Raw genomic sequence first — 27,784 nt, 5'->3', positions numbered from 1 at the left:
TGCTTGAGTTAATAGCTGACTTTTTCTCCTTGCAAACAGTGAGCTCATTGTATGTTTCAAACAGGAACACAAAGTGATGAATGGCAATCCTGCCAAGCGTTTTTTCCTCTACTCCCCAGAACAATGCCAACAGCAAGGATGAGAGATCTCTTCTGACTGTGTTTATCCCCTTCTTGCTTTGGAGAAAATGGCTTTGAGGTCTGATTGACTTAGCACTGGATGTGTGTTTCATTGATATCTCCTATTGCAAAGGCAATCTCTTTCAATCTAAAATGACTGAGATGTTGAACTGAATATTGTTCTGATGGCCTAAAAAAGAAAAATCAACAAAAAGCACTTCATGGGTACTGTATAGTCCATATTTAGCCATAAAATATAGCCTTGCATTTCACAGGGGGTTTCTACTACATTGTAAAAGAATATTCAGGCAAAAAGGTCACATTATTGAAGTTTGAAATTCCTTCTTCATTCAATACAATAGAGGCTTTACACCATTTTCTAAAATAAATGTTTCCCTAGGCACTGAACTTGTTTCTGTTCTCTGAGGCTGCAGAACATAAGCCTTAAGAAGGTGCTGTTTCACGGAGAGCAGCACAAACCCCTGCAGGCAGTGGTACCTCCTGCTGTCTGCAACAGCTTCCATTGGACTGAGACAGTTGTACCTTTGAATCGAGCAACTTTATCAACACCTCACACAGAAGTTTAATCAAGACAGACTTCAGAAACAGCAAAACACTTAGGCTGGAAGGAAACTGAAGAGAAAGTTTTTTGCTGAAGAGTTGAAATCTAGTTCCAGAAGCACTGACAATTTACAGCAGAAAAATATTGTCACTTACATTAGGATTGTTAAGAGCCATGCAAGCATCATTTCATGCACTTACTGAGTTCTTCACAGTTATTCAAGATTAGACAATTCCACTTGTTTGTTTTTGGCAAAAAGACACTGCACATTAATGCTTGGGAGAAGGTGGAAGAGAGAAATTTATTTATACACCATTGCATTTTGAATGGATTTTAAAGGAAGCTCCTGCTTCCAATCATAAAAATACATTGTTGTAATTGCCATGAAATCCCAGTCTGTAATACAGAAAATGTTGGCAGGATAAGCCAGCTTTTTGCTGCAGTACAGGAAACCCCTTGCAATCAGTATAAACAAAAACAGACAGAGGGTGGGGGGAAAGAAAGGAAAAATCATCTGTGCTTATGAAAACATTGTTTTCTATCAGATAGTAAGGTCCAAGGATCTGGCCTATCCTGACAGGAAATGGATGAATAAATAATCCAAACTAGACATTGAAATTCAGGGCATAAATAATTATGCCCTGGAGTCTTACTGTGCCTTCTTCTCAAACAGTTTTATCAGTACTGAGACAGTTTTGAAAAGTGCTATTTGTGGAGATTTTCTCAGCTAGAGACAACTTCAAGAGGTTGTTATTTTGGTTGCCGATTAACTTTGGGCAAAGTTAATGACAGTTGTCTTGTCTTGTATAAAGGGAAGGGAAGGGAAGGGAAGGGAAGGGAAGGGAAGGGAAGGGAAGGGAAGGGAAGGGAAGGGAAGGGAAGGGAAGGGAAGGGAAGGGAAGGGAAGGGAAGGGAAGGGAAGGGAAGGGAAGGGAAGGGAAGGGAAGGGAAGGGAAGGGAAGGGAAGGGAAGGGAAGGGAAGGGAAGGGAAGGGAAGGGAAGGGAAGGGAAGGGAAGGGAAGGGAAGGGAAGGGAAGGGAAGGGAAGGGAAGGTTTAGGCAGGGTTGGATATGATTTCCTGTGTTGTGTGTGATAGGTAGCAAGGGCTAAGGTTTGGCAGGACATCACAGTGTCATGTTCACTGGGATGACTACCAGCCCAGGGAAGAGACAGGAGGAGGCACAGTTTCTCTCTTGGAAGCTGTCTGGCCACTCCATGGCAGCTTGGACCCAAAGGTGCACTCCCAGCAGCAGCAATTATGATTATAAAGTCCTTCATACCCTGAATGAAGTATGCCTTGCTATGTGCCTTTTCCATACGTGTCTTTGGGAGGAAGAGCCTTGTGTCCTCTTGGCCAACAAGTGCCTGAGTGCAGTACATCTGCCCAGTGCTGTTCATTACCTGAGGAACAAAAGTGCCTTAATATTAGTTGCCCAAGCACTTTCTAGAGTACTAGAGTGACTTTGCATGATGGCTCAACAGAACAGCCAAACAACCATAATCAGCTCCAAAATTTTACTTTAGACATAAAATTCAACCAGAATCTTTCATGCAAGTATCGTCTTCTACCTTCAGAAAGCAAAATATATCCTGAAGATTGGCTTGGCTTTGCTATTTATTAATTGTACATGATGCATTTATCTGTCAGTTATGAATAATCAGTTACTAGCTAATTATAAATAGCTCTAGGATAAACTGCAACAACTGCTTAACAGCATCTGGAAGGCTAGAACTGTGTTTGCAGTAGGAAACCCTGCTAGCCATTTTGACTTCTTTATATGAGACAAGCTATTAATATCAGGAGTATTGCAGAAATATAACTAACAGTAACTTATCCAGGATTTTTGAGTTTAGCAAAAAAAAAAAAAAAAAAAGCATGTAGAACTCATGTTTATTGAACAATAATTTAAATAGATTGTGAAAGCAAGGCACCACTCAAGAAATGTATGAACCTTATTTAATTCTATGTCCATTAATGTGCAAAGGAAACAGCATTTTCTTCTCTGTTACATATTGATGTCACGCAAATCATTGTCAGCTAATATGAAATCAATCATTTGCAATTACTGAAAATTAGACAATCAGAGCACAAAATGTAGGCATGATTTTTCACTTAAAAACAAACACACAGGGTGGATTTATGAAACACCAAACCAAAAAAATTATATAAACAAAAATGTAACTGATTTTTTGGACAACATTCACCCTTGTTCCAGGAGCCAGTGTTGTGGTTGAGCACAGGCAGGCAGATAAAGCCCACCCTGCTGCTCTCTCTCCTTCCCAGAAGGATGGGGTGAAAATCAGAAAGGTAAAAGTGACACTTGGAGGCGCAGAAAAGGCCTTGGCTCTGTGCAAGCACTGTGCAGCAGTAACTTAAACATCCCTGAATTGTAAACACTGTTTTCAGCACAAATCCAAAACACAGTCCCATACCAGCTCCTGTGAAGAAAACCAGCTCTGTCCTGACCAAAGGCTGTGCACAGAATGACTGTGAAGGAATTTTAATATTTTAAATGTACAAAATTATTAAACAATAATAACTAAAAGGTAAGTAATTAATAACATTTGAGTTTTCATAGTAAAACAATTATGTAACCTGGAGAGCAGCTAGAGCCAACAGGAGTTAAGTACTAAATTACCTGGGCTACCCTGGCTTCTTGCATAGAAAGTTGAAGAGAATTTTGCCAGAAATTATTCTCAGTACCACCATAAGTCCTGTGCTAAAACCTTCCTGATTAAATCATTCTCTTAAAATAGCTGGACAGCTGAGGGTATCTGAGTGTCAAAAGCTGGATATTGCAAATACCCCACAGCGCTACATTTAGCTCTACTTATAACCTTGTGAAAATTAATGTTTATATTTCTAAAACTGACAGAGCTAAATGTTGTTGAATAACAGTGAATTCCCTTTGTGAGGTTTCTGTGAATGCAGCCCTGTACAAAGATCCAATTCTATGCTGTAAAATTCAAAGCTAGAAAACAAAAAGACATGCATTTAAAAGAGAAGTTCAGTGCAAATACAAGGGATGTGGGAAAAATTACAGCTGGTCATCAACTTCTTAGGAAGAATGGAGATGAGATTATTTGGGTTGAATTTCACTAAAATATGCCAAAGAACTATATTTCATCTACATTTTTTAGTCCTAGACCATGTAAAAATTACCAAAATCCTAGACCATTCTTTTAGTCCTAGACCATGTAAAAATTACCAAAGTTTCATACACAGGAAATCTTCATAGCAAAGATATCATCTACTTTAGGAGAACTTAATACTTTCTTTTTTTTTCCCTAGATATTTTATGAAAGAGGAGGATTAGGAAGGGCTTTGAAGTGACGGAAAGAGGCAGTTGTCACTCTCATTCTGTTATACATGACAGAAAATGCAGACTAAAGGACAATGCAGCACTTCTGTAACCACAGTTTTCCTGATGTCATCATGTCATTTTGATGCCTTTCATGGGAGTTCTATCCCCAGCACACAGCCCTTAAAATCCTGTGGATGACATGAGCTTTTAATGATGCCTTGATAGGAAATGGGAGAAGTCACTAGACTGCTCATGCTCCAGGCTCATATATAAATCAGGCAGAAGCACTGAAAATAAATCATATCACTTTAACAGATTTGTAAACACCTCCAGTTTCTGCAGTATTTTCTCTAAGCTGAAATATAAACGTGGAGGCCACAATATCTGCTTCCTCTCTTCCTCCCAGATTTACTGTCTTCTCTTTGGTAAATGATATAAATTCAGGCCATCTGAATGAGTCTCAGCTGGAAAGATGTATACTATTACTTTCTAGCTCACAAAAGCTTTCTAAGATGCAATAAATTCATACTTGCAAAGCAATTTTAAATCTTCACATGGAAAGTACAACCTTCATATTATATGTGTCATGGCACTGATATATTAAGATAGTCTGATGGACTGTTATGTTTTTCATATTTCTTTATTAAACGATGCTGTGCCATAATTATTTCTTCAATCACTAAAGAGAAAATGAATATGCATGCTAAAAGGAAAAGCAGAACTAATGTGTGTTAAATGTCTGTTCATTAAATCTAATGAATCTCCATGTATAAAGAGCAGACTAAAAAGTACCACAGCTAAAATATTTGTGACTGAAATCACTTATTTATGAAATTCCTCTAAAGCATCTCGAGCTCCTAAGACTAAACTTTTATATATTTATGAACATAACCAAGTGAACTTGTCCCAGCCCATGACTATTCTGTGGTGCAGGTAAAACTCCTTCCCCCACCCTTCAACCCAGCCTGCTGGGGTTGCCTCACAGGAGCACTATTTAGAAAACAACCTATTTTCTGAGGACTGAGCCCCCTGCTGTGCTGGTAGCCCTGGATGCTCCACCTAAGAGCCCAAGTGAGCAAGAGGGTGGGAGCTGGAACAGTTCCCCACACTGCTGGCTCCTGGGAACCCCAGGCCAGGTCATCAGGGATCTTTTCTCCTTACCATTAGAAGAAGATGCATTAACTGCATTGCTGGAAAAGCTATGGTCACCACAAAGTCAATAAACAAATGTGTTATCTTAAAATGGGCAATATATCACAAAATAAATCAATAGCATCTTATGTGAGCTTTTTGGCTCAAGGATGCTCACATGTAGAGCATTACTTTATTTTCTTTCAGAACAATTAAATGATAACAAATGCATGACATAGCATAAGCCAGATTTCAACCATGTTAGCTGTTAGCTGTCATAAATTCCTTGGCTTGCTTTTGAGATGATCTGTGAGTTTGAGGCTGTAAGTGCAAAGAAATGTGGTGTTGAGCCATTCCTCTAAGCCAGTTAATTATTAATCATCATGCCAGAAAGATCTGATGGCTGCAGTGACTGGGCTACGTCCCTCTCTAAGCGCATACTGACATTTAATGTCACAGAAATTTGGGGAAGGGGGGAAAATACTCTCTCTATTTTTTTTAATGTCCACAAATTAAATATCAGATATGAAAATCCCTACTACTATATCAAAGTTGGATTTTCAAGTGCTTTACTGAATCTCCTGTGCTTCAGCAGCCATTTAATTCCAGATGCTGCTAGGCATTTAGCTTTCAGAATCAGAAATCTAACCATGAAGACAAACCCAGATTCCATCTTACACATGTAACAAGCCACAGAAAATAGAGAACCAGGATGCCATCCTAGTAATTCCATAAAAGCTTCTGTTTTCCACATTAATGGTTGAGAGAGTCTACTCTTCATGCTTTCCCCTAATTCTGTGTTCTGTGTGTTGTACAAAATTCAGTGGATGAAAAATGTCTGTCACTCATGAGCTTCCTTCTACTCTGGATTAAAGTCACCTTCACGAGCAATGAGGCTCACCTGAGAAATCAGAAATTTCTCTCAGTAATTGATACCTGCAGTCTCTGAAAAATCAGGTTGTGAACAGTCTATGACCAAATATGATAAGTATTAAGTCTGGTTATACTGACAGAGATGAAAGGGTAGGTGGAGGCTGGTGAGGAGAGGTGTCTTTCAGGGCTTTGTCTTGGGACTGGTGCCCTTCAATATGTTCATCAATGACACTAGCAGTGAGATCAGGTGAGCCTCAGCAAGTCTGCAGATGACACAAAGGTGAGCAATGCAGTTGACACAACAGAAGGAGGAGTTGCCATCCAGAGGGACCTGGACAAACTTGAAAAGTAAGCCCATGATAACTTCATGAAAAATCAAAAAATTCAAGTGCAAAGGGCTTGCACCTGGGTCAGGACAATTCCACATATGAGTACAGGCTGGCAGAGGAGGTAATTGAGAGCAGTCCTGTGGAGAAGAACCTGGGAGTCCTCATGGATGAAAAGCTGAAGATGAGACAGCACTGTGCATTCACAGCCCAGAAAGCCAACCTCATCCTGGGCTGCATCCAAAGCAGCACGGCCAGGAGGGCAAGGGAGGGGGTTCTCCCACTCTACTCTGCCCTGGTGAGACCCCACCTGGAGAGCTGCATCCAGCTCTGGAGTCCTCAGCTCAAGAAAGACATGGACCTGTTAGAGCAGGTCCAGAGGAGGGCCACAGAGATAATCCAAGGGCTGGAGCATCTCTCCTGTGAAGACAGGCTGAGAGCTGGCGTTGTTCAGCCTGGAGAAGAGGTGTCTCCAGGGAGACTTTAAAGCAGCCTTCCAGTACCTAAAAGGGACTTAGAGAAAGGAGGGAGAGAGATTTCTTATACAGGCAGACAGTGACACGACAAGGTGCAATGCTTTTGATTTGAAAGAGGGTAGATTTATATTAGATGTTGGCAAGAGATTCTTTATTAAGGGGGCAGTGAGGCACAGAAACAGGTTGCCAGAGAAGTTGTGCTGCCCCACTCCTGAAAGTGTTAAAGGCCAGGCTGAATGGGGCCCTGAGCCACCTGATGTAGTGCATGGAATCTCTGCCCATGGTTGGGGTTTGGAACTGATGACCTTTAAGGCCCCTTCCAACCCAAACCATTCTATGATTTTAAAATGGCCTGGCAAATATTCAGGAATGCAACTGGGAGACAGCATAAAAGCACTATTACATTTTGGTACTCCAAAAACCCAGAAGACTCAGTGAAACCCACTCATAGATGTCACAATGTTACATTTTTTCTGAACTGTTTATTTGCCTTTAAAGAGATTTTCCACGGCAATAGCAACTGAAATGGATGTCCATGTTTCTGCCCCACAAGACATAAGGAGTGGCAGTTGCAGCAATGCAGAACCAAAAAAGGCAGCACTTCCATACTGATCTGTCTAATCCCTTCTCCAAAGTCCTTGTTCTTAGTAGCTGATACATGCAAGCAAATAAAAACTCCTACCAAATACATTTTAAATGGGAAGACACTTGTGATTTGCTCCACCTGGAGGATGGATGCAATGCAGTCTGTCAGTCACTGTGAGATTGGTATTCATAAGCAGCTGATTCCAATTAGCAGTTTTAGACAAACAGGGTAATGGCTGTGAGTACAAATGGCACTCTTCACTTGGTGTGTTTTCACAGAAAGCCAGGCTCGCTCGGATCCGCGCCGCCAAGAGCGGGAGCGCTAATGCCTACATGCAGAGCAAACGGAATGGCTTGCTGAGTAACCAGCTGCAGCAGGTAATGTTTGTGCTCCCCCCACCTCTGGAGTAACCACTTAATGACAGCCCAGCAGTAGCTTATTCTATTTATCACCAGGGTGAGTCACCTTGGGGCTCTTGGCAATGTTATCTTTAGAGGTAGATTAAGGAAGGATAAACTGGACAATTACTATCGTTAAGGGAAGTTGTGAGAATCGATGGTGGGGTATTAAGAGATGAGGGAAATGTCCAGATAGAAATGCTGGATTCAATGTAACCCATATTTTTGGAGTTAGATCCTGTAGAAGACCTCATTAAGGAAAGTACAGAGCATTTGCCTCTTAGGAGGTGGGTTGGATTAATCTCACTTGGCTTTAAACAGGTAGAACATGGGTGACAAAACCAGGTTTCATCATCAGTAAAGGAAAAGGCAGCTCTTGAATACTGTTTGCAGAGAGGGCTGTTGCAGAGTGAAGTGTTCCCTCAAAGCACCTACTTGGGTTTAAGGGAGAATCTTGGTGATTACCTCAAATGCATTATAATCTAATGTTATCTGAAGTAAACTCCCTGCTCCCCCCTGCCACAGAAGCCAGGACCAGCAGCTGGGACTGGGATCCACAGTGACCACCCATGCTTCTGGGAGGCAGCCCTTGGCTGCTCAAAGCTGTACCCAGCCTAGAAAGACTGCAGACAGAGTGGTTTTTAATCCCTGCCATTTTCTGGCATTTAGGCTATTCCCTGAGGAATACAGGAAGGCTTTTATTCCTCTGTGCCCTTTCTGCTCAATACATGTTAAACAGCCGGATACTTAAACCTATAGCCAGAAGAGGAGGAAGTGGCTGTCTGTCTATCTGTCCTGTCTAGCATGAGAGATGAGCAGTCAGAGCCCTTGTTTCCTCTTCTGCTTGAAAGAACTCAAATATTTGAATGAAAAAGACACAAAATAACTTAATTACCATGCAGATTTCAAATATCCCATGGCTGAATTATATTCTTTTCTATTATCCCACTTCCTCCCCTATTTGGTTTTTTGCTTTCTAGTGAATAACTATGAAAGCAATTAATAAACAGTGGATGCTTTCTACTTAATTCTTCATTCTATGTCAGTAACATTTGCTATACGCTTTCTAAACCCAGTAGATTGGGATCACTGACACGAATTTTTGTGTAAGCAGCAATACCACAAATTCTTTAGTGCTATGAAGTGATCCTGGGAGGACAGCTATTTTTAGTTTTCTTCAAATGAGGCACATTCTCAGGAAGAACAAGTATTTTACTGTAACTTAAATCGATTAAAATTTTAAACACGTGTTGATCCAACATTCAAAGCTTATGTGTTGATTGCACTTGTAAATAGTTCTATTTTATCCATGCGTAAAAGATCTAAGACGAAAACATTTAAAAGGAGGTGCAAGGGAAGGAAGGAAAATAGTTTGATTAAAAAAAAGCAAAAGCAAATTAAGGTGCAAAATAATTTTTGGTACACTTTGTAGACGAAGCGTTGCAGTTACGCTACCATGTACAATCCAGATTAGCTCTGATCAAATGTTTGGATAAGAACCCTCTTGTTCAAAACTGAGAATAATACAGAGTTTTATGTATCAACAGTCCTCCAGTGAAGAAGAACAGGCCTTTGTTGGCAAATCTGGCTCTTCCTTTGAAACACAGCACCACCACCTGCTTCACTGCCTGGAAAAAACTACGGTAAGAAAAGAGAGCTGTGTTTTCCTGAGAATTGCAACACCAGTCTGGTTTTGAATGTTTCCAGTTCTCTTTTCTAATTAATGAGCCTTTATATTAAAGCAGCTAGCTAGGAAGAAAAGCCATTTTATCTTATTGTAAGGCTTTATACCCAATGCATATAAATAAGAAAGATGTAACTTCTGCTATATTTGATGGAGATCACTGTGAATCTCAAAAAAAAAAAAATACCCCTTCCCAAAACAAACAAACAACAAAGACTTAAAATTTTTCCCGCAACAAACATTGCTAAATTTTGATACATTAAAACCTGATATAAGTGTGGAATTTATTGTTCTCCTTTTGACAGCATGTCTTTGAAATAAAAGGGCCCAGTTGTTATGTCAATTAGCAATACATCACCCATATGCTTGTTGTCTTTATGCCTCCTTCATTCTTACTTTAGAAGTAATAATTTCATAAAATGTGCTGTAGGACAGAACATTTTACTTGCTATTCAGAGCACACTGTGGTTTCTTTTGATAAGATTCTTTCTGGGCCCTTTTGAAACTTTTTGAGACATTTTGTACAAGAACCTGATAATAGCAATTTGCCTTTAAATTTTTTCCACAGTATAATATTGCAAACATATTTAAAAATCTAAGTAATAACCACAGGTCTTGTCAAACTTTCCTAGAAATAATGGAAAAAAATTCTATTTATTTGGTAGGAGCTGAATTCACCTCCCAAAGTTTCACCTTTCCTCTAATCATAATGGAGGAGTCTGTAAAACTTTTTTTTTAATTTTTCTTTAAAAAATGAGTCTGTAAAGCAAGTGTTATCTTTTTTCTTGAATCCACATTCTTCATTCCTTCTGTTAGGTTCTGCTACTGGCCCTGAGCTCCTATGATATATTAACACAAAAATATATGCAGCAGTGCCAAACTGTATTCTGAAGATGATGCATTCCTAATATTTTAGGGGCCAAAATTTTTGATATTTTGGCCCCTCAGCATTTGGAATCTGGTTCATTGTAGGACAGGAAGGGTGGTGTGTCTTCTTAAGACTCTCACCATCCTTTGTGGTATAACCATCATGATACTGAGAAAAGGCATATTTTCTTTTCTGTCACTGAAAAGTCAATAGGATAAGATCTCACCCACCCTCATAAATGCAGAGTAGGCAATGTTATGGAATTCTGTGAAGATTGCATTAATAATGAAACTAATTGCACAAAAAATATATTTTACAAATTACTTTTAGCTAATTTAGGAACAGTTAATTAATAAGTATAATTAAATCAATTAACTTGTGCCATTATAGCATTTCAAAATGTTTCAACTCTATATTAAAAGTTCAGTCAATAAAACTCTTTAATCATTGCTCCATAAAGGTTTTAGTAAGCACAAAATTACTTTTAATCAGACAAATAACAGAGTTCTTGGCAAACATACTGCAAGCCCCTGAATGTAATCTCACAAGAGCAATTAGGTTATTTTTCTCTCTGAATTTTATGCCTACTGTGTGATCATATTCAAAATCTTGATTGTGACTGACATATGCCTTATAAAAGTCATTTGTCAAGCAAGTTCTTTTTTTCCTTGTCACTTGAAATTTACATTCTTCAACACCTCTTAATTCACACAAATGTATGTCTGAGCGAAGAACAGAAAAAATGGAAATAAAAATGTTATGCCTATAAAGGTATTTCCATTTGTTGCAAACATTTGGCCAGAGTTATTATTCTCTTTACTTTGTTCACATACTTTATATTGACCCCATATGGCAATTCTGAAAAACATCAGCATCTTTCCAATTAGAGCAAAATTTTTTAGGGGAAAAGTAATTTACCTCATTCTAATATACAAAAATGCAACAGGCTGACAAAATTGATGTGAGAGTAAGTAGAGTGTAAAATAATCCAGAAAATGCTCCTTAAACAATTCCTCTAAAACATTGTCAGGATACGCAGACTAACTCCAGCAGTAAATGGAAAGAGTTTTCATGAAAAAGGAGGCTTTCTCAAACTGCATGCAAACATATTTCAATCTCTGCCTAGTTTAAAATAAGTATAAAAACTTGTCCCACTCCCCTGCATCTCCTCCCCTCCTTTGCCACCATAAGCAACACCACTATTTCACGCTCTTTTGCATGTATAGAAAGTGTGGGAATTGTGGCTGGGTGTGAAATATTCCCTAATTACTTGGTTAATTAATGTAAACTGGTTATTTGAGTGGATTTGGATTCATATTTGTGACCACCCTATAAAACTACTGTCTTTCCTGGGACTGAGTGAAGACTGCATGAATAAAGAGGACTTCATTTGACTAAAATGCTCAGTCCTCTAAACTGCTTTTCATACATCCATCTACAGTAAATAGGAACTTTTTGGATGCTTTCAAATAACTATCTCATCTCTTCTAATCAAAATTTCTATTTGTTTAAATGTTCTTTCTTTTAGATAGATGCATACCTCAAAAATGCTGTTTCAGATCCTGATTTCTAAGATATAGTTCAAAAGGAAGTCTTATAAACTTATCTGGAAAATATTTATCAATTTTATTATATTATAGTTCAATATAATGAATCTTACTTATTTTCAACTGACATTTAGAGTGTTTACAAAAGCACCTCTTGCATTTTATTAATAAACATAATCCTCTACTTTGTGGCACTTCAAAGATTGTACAGATATTTATAATGCAAACTACACTACAACCACATGCTATTTTGCAAAATAATTTGGATTAACATTTTCTTGTTAATTTTGTTCCAGTGTTTGCATTTGTATTGGTATTCAGCCCAGACTAATATGGGCTAAACACTGTAATCAAGAATAAGCTAACTTTCCCGGTTTATTCAGTTGTGTCAATTTAAGCCGTTAAACAATCACGATTAATATGTTCACTTCAATTATCTTCCTGTGTGTGCTTTGTCCCTTTGTTGGATTCCTCTGGGCTAGAACCACGAGTTTGTGGATGAGCAAGTCTACGAGGAGAGCTGCATGGAGGTTTCTACAGTGAACAGGCCCCCGAGCCACAGCCCCTCTCTGTCGTCGCAGCCAGGCGTGACCGGCACGTGCTGCTCGCGGCGGCACAAGAAGACGTACCGCATCCCCAACACCGCTGTCAGCGGCAGCCGCCCCGGCAGCGTGCAGGAGCTCAGCACCATCCAGATCAGATGCGTGGAGAGGACACCCCTGTCCAACAGGTACTTCATGTGCATGGGCACACGCAGGGCTGAGGCCCCTGGCTTTGTTAGGGAACTGATGCAAAGGGGCTGTGGCCTCCGTAGGCAGGCGGTGAGGCTGAAGATGAGAGTCCAATACTCATCTAAAAAGAGGAACTGCTACTGAAATATTCTGTGCTTCCTTTGCTTCAAGCTTAATCCAAAATAATGGAAATAGTCTCCAACATAATCCAAAATAATAGAATAGTCTCCCTCTCTATCCATTTCTGCCCTCTCAGGCCCTCCTCACAAACTACCATGCCCTATTCGCAGCAAACAGTATCCACGTTTTACCCCACGTAAAATAGAGCACCAAATGTTCTATCCCATGGACAAGTGCATAAAAAAAAAATTCACACAGAAAAATGTCCAGTTCAGATATACGAGAAGAGCAAGTGCTCTGTCTGTCCCTTCTTGGTTCAGAGGCATATGAAATGAGACTTCCTTGCATTTCTGCAGAGCAGAGAAATATAACTGATTCCCAGAGTCCTAAGTGTAATAGTCATAAGGAAAACTCTTCTAAATAAAAAAATATGAAATGGATAAGAAAAATGTATTTCCTTGTTTGAGGACTTATTACAAAAGTGAGGTAAGTGCAGTTTAAGAGTGTGTAATTTATTGAATGTCCCTGTACTCTCAAAAGTAAAGTATTTGGCTTTTACATATATCCAAATATCACCTCTGAAAACACAGCAAAGGTCCCAGAAGACGCAGAAGTGTTTTCTATTGATCTCACATATGCCACCCTTTAATAAAGAAGTATTTTCAGTACAAGTTGCTATAGAGATTGTCTTGTTAAGCCACATTTTGAGTAGCTTCCTATGTATAGTTATTACATTTGGATTTCACTTCCATGAACAGTCCAACAGCTTGGAACTCTTCAAACTACTAAAGATTTTCAGCTGTTATGCAATGAAACCTCCTGGCCAGCACAAAGCTCAAATCTCTCTTAGTTTTTCAGGAAATACTATGGATTATCAGAAATACTATGGAAATACCTGGATCCATTCTTTTTCTGCTAGAGGACATGCCTGGACCATACTTCCAGATGCCATGTATATAAAAACAAAAAGCAGCAGCTTTGTGCTTGAAAACAAAAATGCAAGCATAAAATGCTGGTTTCACCTTGAAATAGTCTGAGTTTTTCAAGTCTTTTACTTTGAGGAGGTACTGCAGCAACTCCATGAACATATTAACACAAATTTAATTAGTGCATATAATAGAGTGCCTTACCATTGTGTAAAAACAGAATATACACAGAATCACAGAACCACTAGGGTTGGAAAAGACCTCCAAGATCATTGGAGCCAGTTATTAACCTGGCACTACCATGTTCACCACTAAATGACATTTCCAAGGGCCACATCTACATTCCTTTTGAACATTTCAAGGGTAAACCACTTCCCTTGGCAGCCTGTTCCAATGTCTGACAGCTATTTCAGTGAAGAAACTAGTCCTAATATCCAAATGTTATTAAATAAGCATGGTATTGAGGAATATGCAGGAGACTTGGACTGGCCCTTAGTTTCCACTTTCCTGCATAGTAAGCAACTTGGCTATGCTAGCTTTGCAATGGTTCCTCTGTCCAGAAACACAGGTGATGGCTGAGAAGTGCTGAAATGGTGGGAAGGAAGGGAGAAAGGGACATGGACATGAGCATAGCCATGGACCACCTGCTGCTGGGGTACAGTGGGGTGGTGCTGCTCTGTACTCAGAGCTCTCCAGTGGGGCAGGATAGAGATGGCTGGCTGAGGGAATGGAATCAGGCTCAAGAGGTTTGTGGTAATGTGGACTTTCATTCTTCATGGATTTTTGTTTCTTCCTCCAGCCGTTCCAGCTTAAATGCCAAAGTGGAAGAGTGCGTTAAACTAAACTGTGAGCAGCCTTACGTCACTACAGCAATAATCAGCATCCCAACACCTCCAGTCACCACACCTGAAGGAGATGATAGGCCAGACTCTCCCGAGTACTCGGGAGGAAACATTGTCAGAGTATCTGCATTATAAAACAAAGAATTATTTATAAATTAGCATAAAGACCACTTGCAAGCTGAGCTCGAGCAGTGAAAAACGAGTCATGAGGAATGAGAGAGCTGACAAAGACAACGCCCCTTGACGAGTGTGCCAGTGGCCGCAGAGCAAGAGGTTCAGGAGAAATAAACTTTGTGGGTTTGGTGTCATAGGGTGTGAACCAAAAGGAGTTTCTTACCCCCTGTCTGAACTGATGCGCGGTGGAATCTTCTGTGACTTACTATATGAGCACAATGAAATGTCCCCATTGATGCTTCTTCTTATCATGAAAGCTCTTTTTAGAAAAAAACACAAACGAAAAAAATAGAAACCTATGTTCCTGCTGAATGCAAACCAACAAGAAACATTTTGATAACATGTCTTTTTTTCCCTGTTAATAAACCACAAACTTGTTGAAGAACTGTCAAAAATGAATGAGAAAATGCTCATATGAAATTTGTTTGTACTGACTGAAAGAACTACAACCATAATGCATGCTGAAATTATTTGAAGCTGTGATCTCAGTTTACTTTTGTTGTTTTTCAGATTAGGCATGATAAAATAATACTGTAGAAAGGGGCATTTCCGTGCACTTACAACAAGCTGATTGTTAATGTTCCATGGTAGTTGTACAAATAACTTCCCTTTGAAAAATGCAGTATTTCTTACTCAAACACTCATTAGTGAACTAAAGGTGTTCAGTTAGTTCAATATTTACTATTGTTTTATCTTGCTTCCTAGGTACTGTTACAACTGCAATAAGTCATTGTACACCTGTTGTATCAGGAATCAGGATTTTTTTTTAAGGTATTTTACACAACTTCATCTACACTATAAACTTCTAATGGCAAACATTTAAATAATCTTACAGCCAAACTGCACCACAAATTGCTATTCAGTCATTGCTCCTTTTGTTCACTGTTCTCTATTTCTCTGACACTTCATTGCCCACTCCAACATACCTGTATCATTTGGGATTTCAAGGACACTGATGAATCAACAGTCCATTCTTCCATAGACAACTTGTCTACTTCTGTATTTTCAGAGCAAACTTCTTGTCACAGTTAACTGCTACAGGAGCAATCCTATTTGAATTAAAATTACCAAAAAATGTGTTTTGGGGATCAGCTAACACTTCTCTCCAAATGGTTCCTTTCTTACATCCTGCAGCATCCAGAGTATTAGCTACGCTGGAAGACACTGAAAGACATTCAGTAAAAATGATGGCTAAATTCTTTTTGTAATTATCTGTTAAACTTGCATCTTAAAACTTGTTTGAGGATTTATATTGTGTGAAAAATATTCAATTACCTACGAACAATGATAGAATAATGGATTGAGTCCTAAAGCTATAAAAATATAATTGATTTCAATTGGAATTTGCCTACATGGGCAGGCCTAAAAGCTAATATGAAGGCTTTACAAGTTAAGGCTTCTTGGCTTCATTTATAAAAGACATTGATATTATCAGAAACCTTTCTGATAAAAAAGTGTAATTTTTCTTCATGACAGTACATTAGATGTATCATAATGCTTCTTATATTCATGACATACCATACATCGTATACATCAAATATACACAGAATATGTGCATATCAATACATACATATATACATCAAAAACACTGGATCAGAAATAATTGCATGTCTGCAAAATAAAATATGCATATAAATCAAAACGCTCAGTGCATTAGATGCCATTACAATAAATGATTAACACAGTTATTTAATAGTTTGAGTAGTGTATGTTTCAGTATAGTATTTGCTAGCATTCTACTGACCTGAAAATTTACATTAAAATACCCACTAAAAACTGAAACTTGCTGATGATACACTTTTTCTTGCACACAAATACTGGTCTTTCTCTCTACCTGTCAACAGTGAAGAGTAGATGATAGACTATCATGCTACAGTATATACACCAAAATACAGCATCACATATTAGAATTAAACTGCAAGTAAAAAGAGTAGATAATGCCATTCATTACTCTTTTCCCTTATCATTTACTTACTCTGAAATTAATGCAGTCTTGGTTAATTTGCAATTAACTTCCCAATTTTTTTTTCAAATCAGAAGGATTTACTCATTGTAAACTGAACTTCTGCATATCTTTCAAACATCAGAGAGCAGAAGCATGGGCTGTGCTCTGAGCCAGAGGAAGGGCTCCTTCTGAGCAGCCCTGCCTCCATCCACTACCCAGCACTGCTCTCTCTTCCACCCTGCAGCAGATCTGCTGAAGCTGGTAGGTTACATAAACTTTAATGGATTCAAAGGAGAGGCAGAACACATCAGTTTTTGTACTTGCATCCTACTTCTATGCATGGTTACTCATACTTGGTCCCCACCTTTTGTCAAACATTTATTGATATAAAAACTGCCTTGATGTCAGCGAACTGCAACTTCTTTATGTCATGTGGTATTTCATGACTCGTTATATCAGCTAAATAATGCAAAGGGGCAGTTACTAAACCTACTTTGGTACAGACTACACACAACCCAGGAAACCTACTGACTCCATCAGGTCATGTGTCTTTTAAAAAGCTCTTTATTCTCCTGTTCATAGGCTCTAGAAGGAACACACTACAGCAATACACTTGCATAACAGTTATACCCCTGAAGCAACTTGTATTTTCATTTTTAAAATGCAGCTTAAGAGATGATTTAGTATGATTTTTCAGAATTCCAGTCTTGTCTCCTATTTCCATATGTCACATGCAAAACCATTAATTTATTCTGAATTTGGGAAATACACATTTTTTTGGTGTTTTAGGTGATTTAAATGCTGTTTTGGTAGTGAATGACTGTTGATGACTGTGTAAAATGCATCTGTACTGTACATGAAATGTAATTATTTCTGTGTATCATACAAAGAAACCAAGATTGTTGTTTTGACAATTTCGTTTGACAGTCATATATCGTATTTCAGAAGGCAGCATAATACACGTGTTATGCTGAATAAATAGACATTTGACGAATATTTAAATAAAACATCTGCATGCTTGAATGGGTCAACTTGGTTTTGAAATAACTTATTAATGAAAATTTTTTTCCCCTCTAATAATTTGGAAGGAACACTTAATATGAAGTCAGCAAATATCCTAGACAGTAATTCCAGGCAAGACATGAATGTATCTTAACCATACTAGAACCATCAAGGCCAGGATGCCACAGCTCCACTGCAGAGTTGCCCTTCTCCTGAGGGACCAGCCATCACCTTTCACTTCCCAGCCTGCAGTGGCAGAGAAAATTGGAGCAGCAGTTTGAACATTTCCAGCAGTATGAACTCAACCTCTTTATCTGTATTTTAAAAAATGTCCCTTATGTACATCCAAAAACCAAACTGCTCTGCTGAACTTCTCATACCTGCTATCAAATTCCCTTGATAAAATATGAGTGCACAGAGAAGATCAAACTTTTTGTAGCCTAAGAGCAGGTAGCAACACACCATGGATCACTAATGATGTAACTAGGGTAACTAGGTGCAGATGATGTTGATCAACCCTGGCGCACCTGATGGCTGCCTCTGTGAGGAGCTCACTGCACTGGGTGGTGGGGAAAGATAACAGATAACACCTGTCTGTGAACTATCCCAGAGCAGTTTTGATAACAACTGTGCTCTCATAAAATAGCCACAGAAGGCAAACTGAAAACGTACACTTTACCTTTTGAAGTTGTGGATATACTCTTGCTCCAGGAAGCATCCTGGCTTTCAGAGCAGAGAACCCAATGCAGCCTCAGCTGCTGCAGAGAGAAGGGGGCCTTCAGAGAGGAAGCTGATCTGGAAGAGGACAAATTTCTGAAGCCACAGGATCTTTTAATTTTGTGCAGGGAGCGTGGTTAGGAGGTCATAAGCTCTCTTTGCTGCACCTGAGGCCCACCAGGGCTTTATTTTACAACTGTCTATGGGAATATTTTAGGCCCATCACCTGTTCTAGAGGAGCCATCAGCTGATGGGATACACAAAACATGTGGCTAAAAGAGTAGGAGTGTCAGGAGTGAACACAGATTGGCAATGTCCAGAAGATACATGGAATTATCCAGCAGCTTATTTTCTTACCCACCTATATCATCTAGTTGTCTACCTAACAGTATCTATGCACAAGGAATGGGGGAGTGCTGAATAAAAAGGAAGTAGATATATAAAAATTCTCCAAAGTTTAGGACATCACATTTTTTTAAACAGGAAGTAGGCAATCATACACAAGTTGGAAAGTTTTAGATACAATCTCACTTCAACAATAGCATCCTGTATGAATTAAATGCAATGCTCGTAGTGGGCTGACAACACTGGCAGGATGCCAGATGTCCACCAAAGCCACTCTATCTGTTCCCTTCTCAGCTGGGCAGGGAAGAGAAAATGTAACAAAGTAATATATCTTGGGTTCAGATATAGACAGGGAGAGATCACTCACTGACTGCTGTCATAGGAAAAACAGACTTCACTTGGTGCAATTTATTACCAATCAAATCCAAATACAGTAATAAAAAACAAAACATCTTTCCCCCATCCCTCCCTTTTATCTAAGCTCAACTTTATTCCTGAACTCTACCTCCTCCTCCTCAGACATGCAGGGAGACAGGAAATGGGGTCTGTGGTCAGCTCATCATGTGTTTTCTGATGCTCCCTCCTTCTCCCAGGAAAGGCTCCTCACACTCTATACACGCTCCAGTATGGGGTCCCTTCCATGGGAGATGTTTCTCCACAAAAATCTCCAAAGAAAGTCCTTCCCATGGACTGCAGTTCTTCATGAACTGCTCCATCATGGGTCCCCCCAGGGTCACACACAGCTGCCATCAGACCTGCTGCAGCGTGGGTTCCTCTCTGCACAGGTCCTGCCAGGAGCCTGCTCCAGTGGGGGCTATGACAAGGTCACAGCTTCCTTCAGGCACCCACCTGCTCTGGTGTGGGGCTCCTCCTGGGCTGCAAGTGGGCCTCTGCTCCACCATGGACCTCCCTGGGCTGCAGGGACACAGTCTGCTGCACCATGGGCTGCACCACGGGCTGCAGGGGAACCTCTGCTCTAGTGCCTGGAGCACCTCCTGCCTTTCCTTTTTCACTGACCTTTGTGTCTGCAGAGCAGTTCCTCCCACTCCCCTCTCCAGCTGCACTTGCTGTTGCCACAACCACTTCTTCTGCTTCTTAAATAGCTATCCCAGAGGTGTTACCCCTCCAAAGGGCTCATCCTTGGCCAGCAGTGGGGCCGTGCTGGAGCTGGTTGGCTCCGGCTCTGTCAGACACAGGGGAAGCTTCTCAGCTTCTCAGAGAAATCACCCCGTAGCCTCCCCACTACTGTGCCATGCAAACCTTTAGTGCTTCAATTTTGTAAGACTTTAATAATCTGTGTTTTTCTGCACAGTTTACAGAATCACAGAATATTCCTGAGTTGGAAGGGACACACAAGGACCAAGTCCAACCCTTAAGTGAATGGCCCATATGGGGATTGAGCTTGAAACTTTAGCATTATTAGCACCATGCTCTGAGACCAAAAACAATGCTTTTGCAATAAAAACTTTAAAAGCTATTTATAAATCCCTTCCTCCACCACATTTAACTATATAGTTGCTGTAACCATCAGCCTCTTTTTACTATTCATTCTTTATATATTCCCTTATATTCATATATGCTTTTACAAAATGAAAAGCAATAAAGAAGAAAATATAGCTCTCTCCTTCCAAAAATCCTGTCATACAACCTGTTAGCAGATGAATCAATACCAGGACCAGATCCAAGGACCAGAAATAGTGATCTTTGCCTCCTAAAAGCATGCTCAGCCCCACAGCAACAGGCACAGTCCCATGGACTTGGTACAGTCACTGGGCTGAACACAAAACTTGGTGCTGGCAGGAAGTGACCCCTTTTTCTGATACAGTTGCACTCCTTGAGTGCTCTCTGAAAAATGTTAAGGAGCATCTCTGCAGTTGTTTGCTTCAACAAGAAAGATTTAGTTCATTACACTTCATGCTGCAGAGAACAAAAACCACACCATCCTTCTCCAAGTACTCCTGTAAAACTGAGAAAAAAAGAAAATAAGAGGAAGTAGTTTTCACTGCCTCAAGTATCTCTAAATGTTCCTGTCTTGCCAAGCAGCCTCTCTCCTACATAGAATCTAAAGCTCTACAGGAAAAGAGCAGGCTCACTGCAGCCTAGCCAATTAATTTCAAGGCTCTTTGAAGAAGCCCTAGAAAAACAGGCACCTCACAGCCTGAGCAGTCAATGAAAAAATTCTTGAAGTGTTCCAATTTACAGATGAGACCTATTTCTGCAAATGGGGTTAAATACTCAAAATAGAATTATTCTTTCCCAGAATGTAGACAGGCTCAGGATTTGGGTATCCAAGCCCAAGTGAGGTTTTGCTGACTGTAAATGTTCATTGTTGTGGAGGTCCATAAACACTGCTTTGAGAGGTAGGGTCTGTGTCCAAGCAATCCCTCTGCTGTTAAAGAAACGTGACTACACTTGAAGGCAGTGCTTCCTCACACCCAGACAGCTTAAAACCAAATGACCTGGGCTCTAAGTATCTCTAAATCCCAACACAATCCCCTAGCTTGGCTTGCCCTGTTTGTTCCTCGATGAGCAGGTTAGAATATATCCAGGTTAGAAGATACACAGGCAACCCCCATGATAGTCTGAGCAGTCCTTGTATGGAAAGACCAGGAATATTTGAAGCATGGCTAAGCATGGCTTCCACAGACACTCCTGGGGTAAAACTTTAAGGGCTGAGGCTTACTGGAAAAAGGGAATTTTATATTTCTTTTTACATTACTTTTTTTACATTATTTAAGTGAAATTCCCTACATTCAGCAGTAATTCAATGCCAATAGTAGGCGTGTACATGTAATCCATAATCAAGATTTCCCAATTTGTGGTTTGTATGGACTTTTTTGATTTTTAAACAGGGGCAAGTGATGACTCAATGCACTGTGTAGCATCACTAGCATAGCATTCTGAAGCCTAGAGCTGTCCTGCACTCAGCCTTTGTCAGACACCTGCTCCTCAGCAGGAACCTCACCCTTAGCTAAGGCAACGCTACCCAGGCTGAGCAGTGGGAGGGTGGAACTCAGCTCTGCCTGTGCAGCAACACCGGCACAAGGCTTTCCAAGCAGAACATAAGAATGTATTCCTGACAAAGACACTCCCAAGCAAAATTTCGGGACGGTCTCTCCTTCTATCTTCTTTTTACCTCCCAAAATAAGTATTAGCATCTATAGAAGTGCAAAAGCAGAAAGGTAATCTTGCTTGCAATAGTACCCTTGAAATAATTATCCCCAGAAGCAGACTGCAGAAAAGCAAACAGCCCACACAACTGAAGTGCTTAATTTCACAAGCCCTTAAGAAGTTTTCTCAGAAGTAATAAAAAAAAAAAAAAGAAAATTGCACTAACATTGCAGCTTCTCCACAACAGAGTAAGTGGAATGGGTAAGTCAAATTAACTCACACTAGCAGGAGGACCTTCCCAATGCCCATCCAAAGCACTCCCACTCTAGGACTAAAAAAACAAAAGCCATTACAGAATTTAAGAGAAAAGTAATTTTATTGTCTACCAAATCACACCTTGATTTCTTTTTTTCTTTTACAAATTCCAAAACAAATGAACTAATTTTTAATGTAATATTATGTAAAAAGCCCATTTGCCACAAACTACTATACTCAATGAAACAAATATATATTTCAAGAGCGTGGCCAATTGTAAAAATAATCCTATGACATAGACATTGCTCATAAAAATACAGTAAAATGCACTTTCCCCACCTCAATAAATACATTTTAATCTGTTTCTGGCTGGCATTTTAGGCCACCAGAGATTTCTTAATGAAGCACTCACCAAAGTAAAATTTTTCCTTGTGTACTTTTACAATTATTGCAATAGCATCCAGAACTGTAAGCATTTTTCCTGCAGTCTTTTATTTCTAGCTTCAGGAGAATCATGGACAGGAGAAAAGATTTATCTATAAAAATGTGCTACTCCCATATTGATTCCCATTTTGGCAAGAATGTTTAAGGTTTTCTTCCTTTTTACTAAGAAACAGTCCACAGAACAAACTGTTTGAAGGAAGAATTCTCCAGAAAACTAAAGTCTATTGTCCATAGCAACAGTTTTGTTTTCAATCCCTGTTTAATATATTTAAAACTAAAAAAAACATTATGTTAGATAAAAATAGAAGTTTTAGAACATCTTTAAGAACAAAAACTAAGATAAAGATTTTGTTAGAAAAAAGAAAATCTCGCCCTTTTTACAAATCTTGCAAATTTTTGAATCCAAGTACTAACTTGAATTGTAGCTCTGCTTTCCATGCACACATGAAAACACACAACTATACATACATAGATCCCTGATAAAGATATTTTCCAAATGGCTTATTAAAAGTCAATTTCAGCTGAAGTCACATTTTGTTTGCTCAAAGCACAGTTGTTTCTTCAGAAGATGAATATTTCTCTTCCCTTCCCATGATGCTTCCTTACAGGTTCAGTCTACCTGTGATTGATGTCAGTGTTTTACACTTCACACAGCTCGTGCCAACGACTATCACTGTGCCCAACTGAATGAGTGCCTTTTAAAAATGAATACACAAAATCAACTCTCTTTCACAGGTGAGGACATGGCTAAGAGGCTGGCAACAGGCTCATCTTTCTTTGCTGGTCTTCTTCACTTCCATTCATTAGCTGGTTTCCAACACATAAGAAGACTGGTATATTTGATGGAACAGAACAGAAGTAACAACAACACAAAAAATCCTCTGTGACTTCGCAGATTCGCTGGATCGCTTACAGCTCTTCCATTTCAAACTGTGTACTAAAGCTGTTTGCCATGGATGTATGTTCAAAGATCCTGGTCAGGCTTGGTTTCAGTAGCTCCATGGAATGACATGACAGCTCCTGCGAGGTGTCACTCTTCAGTGCCATGATCTGATCTGCTCTGGGATCCCTTCTGTCATAGTACAGAGCCCACAGCAAAGTAATAGTGAGGATCATGGCCAGGATCTGCATTACTCCAATAGAGATTCCTAGGAATCTCAGCACTTGCAACTGCTTCGTGCCCCTCAAGAAAGTGTACATTTTTTTACCACATCCCTGTAAAACAAAAACAGATTAAAAAACAGTCAGTAATATTTGGGTTGCAGTTCCCAAGGCTTAGCTCATCCTAGCCACTACTGTCTTTTCTGGCTCTCAAGAATCTCTCACTTCCTTCAAACCTTCCTTCCTTCATTCCTTTGAAAATTATTTTGCCTACTTTTTAACTGCTTCCATAATGCCAACTTTAAGTTTGCTCATACACAGAGACTTTACCGAAAGATATTTGTGCTACTTCTCAGAAATAACTCAAAGTTAATCTGAATTACTATCAACGCTCACTAACTGTTAAAGAAACTCAACTTGTTTTGCGAAGGTTTAAAAAGCCATTAAAATCCTTTTTATTATCTTGTTTCTCTCTTTAAATTGAAGATCTTCAAAGCTGCCAACTATTTTAAACTCTTTTAGACTTTTCCTACACATAGTACTACACTCTGAAGCTAAAACAGTATTGTAGGAAAGATCTATGAACCTGCATAGCCTCATCAGCAAACATCCCATGAAAAATGTGCCGCAACACTGTAAGCTGATGTTCATAGAAATGGAATTTAGCTCTTTCCAAACCTTCAGTGCAGGCTCCACAGTTTGCTTCCATGGCCAACTAACTCCCACATAAGGCCTCAGAAAAGCTCCCAAGCCCGTGTAAGGCTGCAGGGATTCACAGAGAGGCAGCAGCTTTGGGAACTGCTGGCTAGGAGTGCAAGCACAAGTTACAGTGCTGTCGCTCAGAAAGGGTGATGTGAGTCTTAGAGACAATAAAACCAAGAAGAGAGGGACCTCTGCTACTCTGCATGATGCTTATTCTCTATTCTAAGCTTTGCAGGGTTTCACAGCACAATTATCAAAGTAAAATACATATCAAGGGCAAACTCAGAGTAACAAACTGGATGGGCACTGGTCCCAGACACAGACATCAGGAATCCATCAAATGGGCACTGTCTTGAGAATGTTATTTGTTGCATTTACATCCTCACTTCATATTTCTTATAGCTTTTCTAAGAAAATAAAGCAATCGATCAAAGTGATGGAATCTGAAGACAGGACATGATAAATAACACTTTTCAATCACACATAAATTCCCCAAAGCCAATTTCCCCAAAGCCAATTTCAAATGCTACAGTCCTGGAAGCATTTGATGTAAGGTCCAATTTTTGCCACACACACAGAATTCCCACTGTACTCAACAGATTTTCATTTAGGATGTAAATAAAATTAATGTACTCTATGATAATTCTACCAGAATAAATTATACGATCTTGATGTCTTTGCTTGTTTCATTGCTTCATTTTCTAAACAGCAGCCAAGACACACAAAAAGGAGTAAATATACATTCTTTGAAATTAAAAAAAAAAAAGTAACACTGTAGCAAAAGCAATGTAATTGGAATTGAAGGGGGACAAAAACTGTCACATTGGCATCTTCTCTTCTTCAACTGTAAGGCAGTTGCAGCTATATCACTTCCCAAATCTGTTGTTAATTACAGAGAAACTGGCTGCATTTTAATACTTTTAACTTGAAGAGATGAAAGTGCATGCTGGTCACAATTCAAAAATGTTCTACCACAGCAATATTCAAACTTAGTTCATTCGTTGCCTAGAGCAAACACCCACTAACAGAGAGCAATACCATTAATGCCTACATCTCCTGCAGTACACAGACACATAACTGAGACAAATTGCGCCCAATCTAGGTAGACTGCTTTCCTCCATTCAATGATGCTCTTAGAGCTCGGCTCTAATACATGTTCAAAATCAGTTTCAAAACTGAGAAAACACAGCCAGCCCTGTTAACTTCACATTCATGCATTTTATTTCTGCTTATGTGACACTTCCATAGTTGGCAGCCTGCAATTAAACAGTACATAAATACACTTCCATCAGCAAAAGCTTGTCACTAAATGAGGAGCTCTTGTTGACAAATCAAATATAGTCTAAAACTTTGCAGCAATCATTCAGGAGAATCAGCTTCAGATTCCTACAAAGCTACAGTTAAAGGCCTGATTCATTTGCTTTATACTTTCAGTCTTGAGATAGAAAAAAAAAAATATTTCTTATTTAGTATATATTACTGATTTACTTCATAGAGTAAGACTCTGAACTGAAATAAAGCACTTCACTGAGCAAAAAAATAAGCCATCAGCAAACTCAACAAATCTTTTGTACACCCAAATTTTGAATATACTCAAAAGTATATTGATGCAAGTTGTAAAATTAAATATTAAAACAAACCAAAATTAAGACAAAAATAATTTAACTGAATTTTGAGTATACTCTAAATTATGCCAGAAACCAAAAGATAATATTGAACATGCAAGTTTGATTTTTTTTTAAGATATTGATTCCCACCAATCATTTTATCTACACTGCAGCTCCCAATCAGAAGATGGGCAAAGCTCCTCTTGTCCTCAGACCACAATAAACCTCCAAGGCCACATCATCATCTTCACACTTCCCCCACAACCATGCTCTAAGGTCAGTCTGTTCATGAAGCTGCACCAAAGGTGAAACTCATCAGAATAAAAGCAATTCAAGAAATTGAAAAATAGCTTTCAATATCCAGCAGGGAAAATATGATTCCTGACAGAAGTACTTTCAAGCAGAACTGTAAGTCACCTTTCTTTCTGCAAAAATTAAATTGTGAAGGATTCCAACTTAGACTATAGAAAGCTCTGAGCTCCCAGCAAAAAATCACAGTGCAGCTACATAAAAAACTCATTTATCAGTCCCAGACAAACCAAACTTCAGTTTTCTTAAGTACTACAAAGAATTTTTCTGAAGTACCAGAATGGACTTGCCAAATATTTACATAAACCAATTTTAGGCTAATCTTATCAGGCTCCCTCTCAAACCATCAGACTATGCAAGTTTGGTTTGAATCACTTTCTAAAAAAGCTTTTTCGTTCAGTTCTCCAAAGCAGAAGTTAGGCAGATTAGTCCTGCAAGTGTAAGCTGTTTTTGCATAATACCGATAAACTTATTAGCAAGCACACTGTGAGAATCTGTGAGACACCCCACAGGCAAATGCCATGCAAAGAAACATTTTGCCAACAAAATATTGTATGTATCTCAAAGAGAAATGAAGTATTTTTGTGGCTGATACTACTGAACACAGCCTGTCCCTTTTTGGAATGGATTCTGCAGTGGAGAACCAAAAATAAATTTTTCTAACTGCTGAATCCATGCAAAATGCTCTGCAGTACAATAAGGGAAGAAACATAAGTGTGCCCTTCAGATTTCTTTTGGAAAAAAAAAAAAAACAAGCAGCCTTTCTTTTATCAAATGGGTCTTAACACTTATTATTACGTCCTACATAATAATCATCTTTGGCTATTAATTTTCTCCAAATAGAATCTAAAGAACCTGACCATATGAAGGGCTCAAAGAACCATTTTCCTGGACTATGGCATGGGCATGAAAGGTTAGCAAAAGAGGTGACACAAGAAAACCTTGCACTTTGGACACTACATTCCAATGACTAATACTTCTCAGAAATTTTTGAGCTTCCTGTGCTCAAAGAGCAGTTTTTCACTGAGTGACACTGCTTACATACTCCTGCATTTCAGGCAGGGAGCAAATGAATGTTCTACAGCTTCTATGTACTCCTTGGAGACTCTTTACAACAGACTTGTCTGTATGGTAGTAACAGCAGCAACAGTATTACAAAAAGCAACCATTATTGCGCGTAAGCCACAATTTTTAGCTTTTCAAAAGGCATAAGGGACTGGTAGAAGAAGCCTGAATGCCTTTCTCATTCAGGGACTGACACTTTTAAAGCATAACCAGTGCTGTCAGTGCTGTGAGCCTTACCAAAAGGCAAGAGAAGGTCTACAAGTAACTGGCGGGAAAAACCCCAACCTCTGCCACCATCTTTAAGGTTCCTAGCACAGACTAGCCTTCTGAGGCACCTGCCTTTTGGCTGCTCTATCTTCTCTCTTCCTAGTGGAAGCACACAGCCTCCTAAAATGGATGTCTGAAAGTCCAGATTAGATTAAATAATTTCTGTTCATAGTCAGTACCACACAGATCAATTTCCCCAAAACTTGACTGTTTCCTGGCAATAGCTAGTATTCATTTTGGCTTGTT

General features: G+C 39.2%; 2 protein-coding genes across 4 annotated transcripts in view; one reads left to right on the top strand and one right to left on the bottom strand.

Annotated features, from left to right (window-relative positions):
* Positions 1 to 17,644, top strand: part of KCND2 (potassium voltage-gated channel subfamily D member 2) — a 270,490-nt gene extending 252,846 nt beyond the window's left edge. For both annotated transcript variants that reach the window (XM_036400932.1, XM_036400931.2), the window contains exons 4-7: positions 7,657 to 7,755; positions 9,324 to 9,419; positions 12,358 to 12,605; positions 14,452 to 17,644. In XM_036400932.1, the coding sequence (XP_036256825.1) occupies positions 7,657 to 7,755; positions 9,324 to 9,419; positions 12,358 to 12,605; positions 14,452 to 14,629 (621 nt within the window). In that variant the 3' untranslated portion in view covers positions 14,630 to 17,644. The remainder of the gene's footprint in view (positions 1 to 7,656; positions 7,756 to 9,323; positions 9,420 to 12,357; positions 12,606 to 14,451) is intronic.
* A 4,501-nt stretch (positions 17,645 to 22,145) lies between these two features.
* The window catches only part of TSPAN12 (tetraspanin 12), a 41,211-nt gene continuing 35,572 nt past the window's right edge, over positions 22,146 to 27,784 (bottom strand). For both annotated transcript variants that reach the window (XM_036401419.2, XM_036401420.2), the window contains exon 8: positions 22,146 to 23,702. In XM_036401419.2, the coding sequence (XP_036257312.1) occupies positions 23,397 to 23,702 (306 nt within the window). In that variant the 3' untranslated portion in view covers positions 22,146 to 23,396. The remainder of the gene's footprint in view (positions 23,703 to 27,784) is intronic.

The sequence above is a fragment of the Molothrus ater genome, chromosome 5, assembly GCF_012460135.2.
Source record: "Molothrus ater isolate BHLD 08-10-18 breed brown headed cowbird chromosome 5, BPBGC_Mater_1.1, whole genome shotgun sequence".
NCBI classification, from domain to species: Eukaryota; Metazoa; Chordata; class Aves; order Passeriformes; family Icteridae; genus Molothrus; species Molothrus ater.
Note: the sequence above shows the minus strand (reverse complement) of the source record. Positions and strands in the feature narration are given on the sequence as shown.